We start from the raw sequence: 3,239 nt of genomic DNA, 5'->3' as shown, positions 1-3,239 counted from the left end.
GTGTGTGTGTGTGTGTGTGTGTGTGTGTGTGTGTGTGTGTGTGTGTGTGTGTGTGTGTAAAACACACTGTACAGAGTAATACGCTCTTTTAAAAGAAAAACTCATTGCTTTTTAGGAATTTCAAGATAAAGCTATTAAAATAACTAAATCGACCGAACGATTAGTGTCATCGGGACACTTTGCAGGTGAACAAGCGACCGAGCAGGCGTTTGCGATTCTTAGCACCGCTACCGATTATATTAACGATTTAGACCAATATAACCTGTTGTTGGATAAAACAACGGCTTTTTTTGATTTGGTACAATCGGTAAATTTTTCTAACTTTCTAATTATCTATAATGGACTAATCAATGAAATAATATAACGTTTTATAATTTAATGAGTATATTTAAACTTACTAATATTCAATGCATTAGGCTATCACAAAACTGGACCAGTTAGAAATTCAATTAATAACAACGGAATATCCTTCTTATTCTCCACGACTCGCACGTCTTCATGCACAAATAGTGGCTATGATAGAAGACGTAATTTCAAAGCCATTGTCAGAAGGATATGCATTATTAGATATTACGGGAAGAGAAGCACCTGGTGCCGAGGTCAGATCAATTGAATAATTAATTATATTTACTACTACGCGAGTTAAGCTATCAATGAAAGGATTATATGCTGATATAAGATGGCTATATCGCACTAATATATAACAGGGTATTAAAAAAATACCATTCAGTATTCTTATATGATAGATAGTACAGATAAAAAATCTTATGAATATAAGTTGAAAATTCAGTTGTTTCTAAGCCATAAACAATTATTATACCTGACTTATATTGACTTCTACACTACTTGTTATATGGTATATGAAGATTTACCTCAGTATTTACAAACTACATTTCTGAATATTTTTATTTAATTTCCATATATTGCTTTATAATTAAAAATTTCTCCGAGAATCAATAAATTAATATCAACCATTACGAATCAGCTATTACGAATGGACATTATGGGAGATCACTTTATTGAATCTATAATTTTCCCAAATAGGCTATTGGTGCTATTTATCTCAATTTCCCTCTTTTTACATCGTATACAACATGTAGAAAAGACAATAAGTCAATTATGATACTAATAAAATTGTTCAAATATCTCAAAAACGGTTGAGCTTCTATGTTCACTAAGACTTTTTTACTTTATAATGTTTACTATCTATCACATAAAGGCTGAAGGTTTTTTTAAACGTTCTTAAATATTATTAATTTTATAAATTATCTGTTTATTAATTTTTTATTATATATTATTATATATTATTGTCTTTATTATTTGTTATATTTTATTTATAGAGTAATATAGCGGTTGAGTAATATATACTAACATCAAATATATATATATGTGTGTGTGTATATATATCATGTTTGTTACAGGGTGTAAGAAATGCTGTAGAAAAATTGGAAAATCGCAAATTTTCTTTGATGAAACGGTGTACAGTTCATAAGGAAGAAAATTTAGAGATTTCGAGAATACTAACTACATTTTTAGATAAGCATAATACTTTACAAGCTTGGCTAACTGATATTGTTAAAGTCTTTCTCCAAAAGCATCAAAATATGGGCAGCGATTTGGCAATGGCGTGTGATTTTCGTCAAACTCACTGCCAATTATTAGCCGAATTGGAAAATAAAAGTGAGGAGGTAGATCATTTAGAGCTGGAAATTCTTCCAATTATAGAACGCCTGGACGAGATACAAAAATACGAATTACAATTAAAAATAAAAAATCTTGAAGACGAATGGACAAAAACAAAGATTACAATAGTAAAAAGAATCAAATTGAATACCCTTTATATACAGTTCTATGAAATTGTGAACGAACTGACTTATGAAATGGATTTTATCGATAACGAACTGAAAAAGCATGAAGATGTGTTAGATGAGGCTAGGTTTAATGAAATAGAAGAAAGATGGAAATCTTTTGAGTCTCTTTACAAAAAACTTGATAATCACGCAAAGACATTTCTCAATGAAATAAACAACGTAAGTAATTTATAATGTATTCTTTAATTTTATAATTTTAATAAGAGAAATGTTATTATATAATATATTATAAGAAAGATGTATTCATATTCTTTCAAAAATTGAATTGATATTCTTTCTTGATAGATTGATGACTTTTATCTCAATGTATCGCAAGCTTGTGTGTGTGTTCAAACTCTTTTAGAAAAGTTTGTCAATCGGCAATTAATTATAATAGAATGGAGGAAAAAATGGCAGATTACTGTCCAAGTAATAAGACAAAGGCGAATGGAATGTGAGCAAAAAATAGAAGAGAGTAAAGAGGTGTGATTTCTAATTTTACGTTGTCAGCATTTTTTACTATGCCTTTGTATTTAGATTTAATTTATTTGTAGGATCAGTTTTTAACTTATTCTTATTTATTTATTTATTTAAAATAAGACTAGAAAAAATTCAATAGGAAAGAGCTCATAAAAATGCTATTTATTATCTCTTTTACTAATTTTTATTATTATCGATTTGTTCTATTATAGACATTAGCGTGGATAACAAAATTTGAAATGACATTGTATCCAATAATAACAACACAATCTTCTAAAATAGTTGATATTTTGGATAATTTACAAGATGTAAGAATTCAGATTTCATCTAAATTAAACAAAGCTTTTCATGAATTGGATATCAAAATCAAAAGTATTCAAGTATTTGTCGAAACAGGTAATCAAAACATATTTATATTAAAATTCACAAAGATAAATGAATTCTCGAAATTTAAAACAAAATACATAAAAAAAGAACAGAGAGTCAACATAGAAAATAATCCACAAAATGTTAATAAAAAATGCTAATAAAAAAGTATTAAATAATGAAAAAAGAACTTTAATTACAACAATATGAATATTAAGTCGCAGGAAAGAATAAGCGTACGTTTCGATTTCATTATTGATCATCAGCTAACAAAATAACAAAAATACTACAATAGAAATCGCATCTTTATTTGTATAGAATCGATAATCATACCCACAAATGCAAAAAAGTCTCTAACCCTTTAAAAACGTTGCCGAACATTGTCAAACAAGACTGGTTGACAGTAATTGTGTGTATCTTGTGTGCGCTAAAATGCAAAGAACAATTTTTGCAACATATTCCAAAAATAAAATCAAAACAAATTATTAAAAGAACCCATTCCATGAATGAACGATTAGGGCCATCACACCCCCACCGTGCAAA

At 28.2% G+C, this 3,239-nt stretch overlaps 1 protein-coding gene across 1 annotated transcript in view; it reads left to right on the top strand.

Annotated features, from left to right (window-relative positions):
- Positions 1–3,239, top strand: part of LOC108688944 — a 39,545-nt gene that overhangs the window by 13,168 nt on the left and 23,138 nt on the right. Inside the window, 5 exon segments of the mRNA XM_018195503.1 lie at positions 116–307; positions 417–599; positions 1,422–2,030; positions 2,157–2,333; positions 2,543–2,726. Of these exon segments, the coding sequence (XP_018050992.1) occupies positions 116–307; positions 417–599; positions 1,422–2,030; positions 2,157–2,333; positions 2,543–2,726 (1,345 nt within the window).

This window comes from Atta colombica, unplaced genomic scaffold, assembly GCF_001594045.1.
Source record: "Atta colombica isolate Treedump-2 unplaced genomic scaffold, Acol1.0 scaffold250, whole genome shotgun sequence".
Classification (NCBI taxonomy): Eukaryota; Metazoa; Arthropoda; class Insecta; order Hymenoptera; family Formicidae; genus Atta; species Atta colombica.
This window is presented reverse-complemented; position numbering and strand designations above follow the sequence as displayed.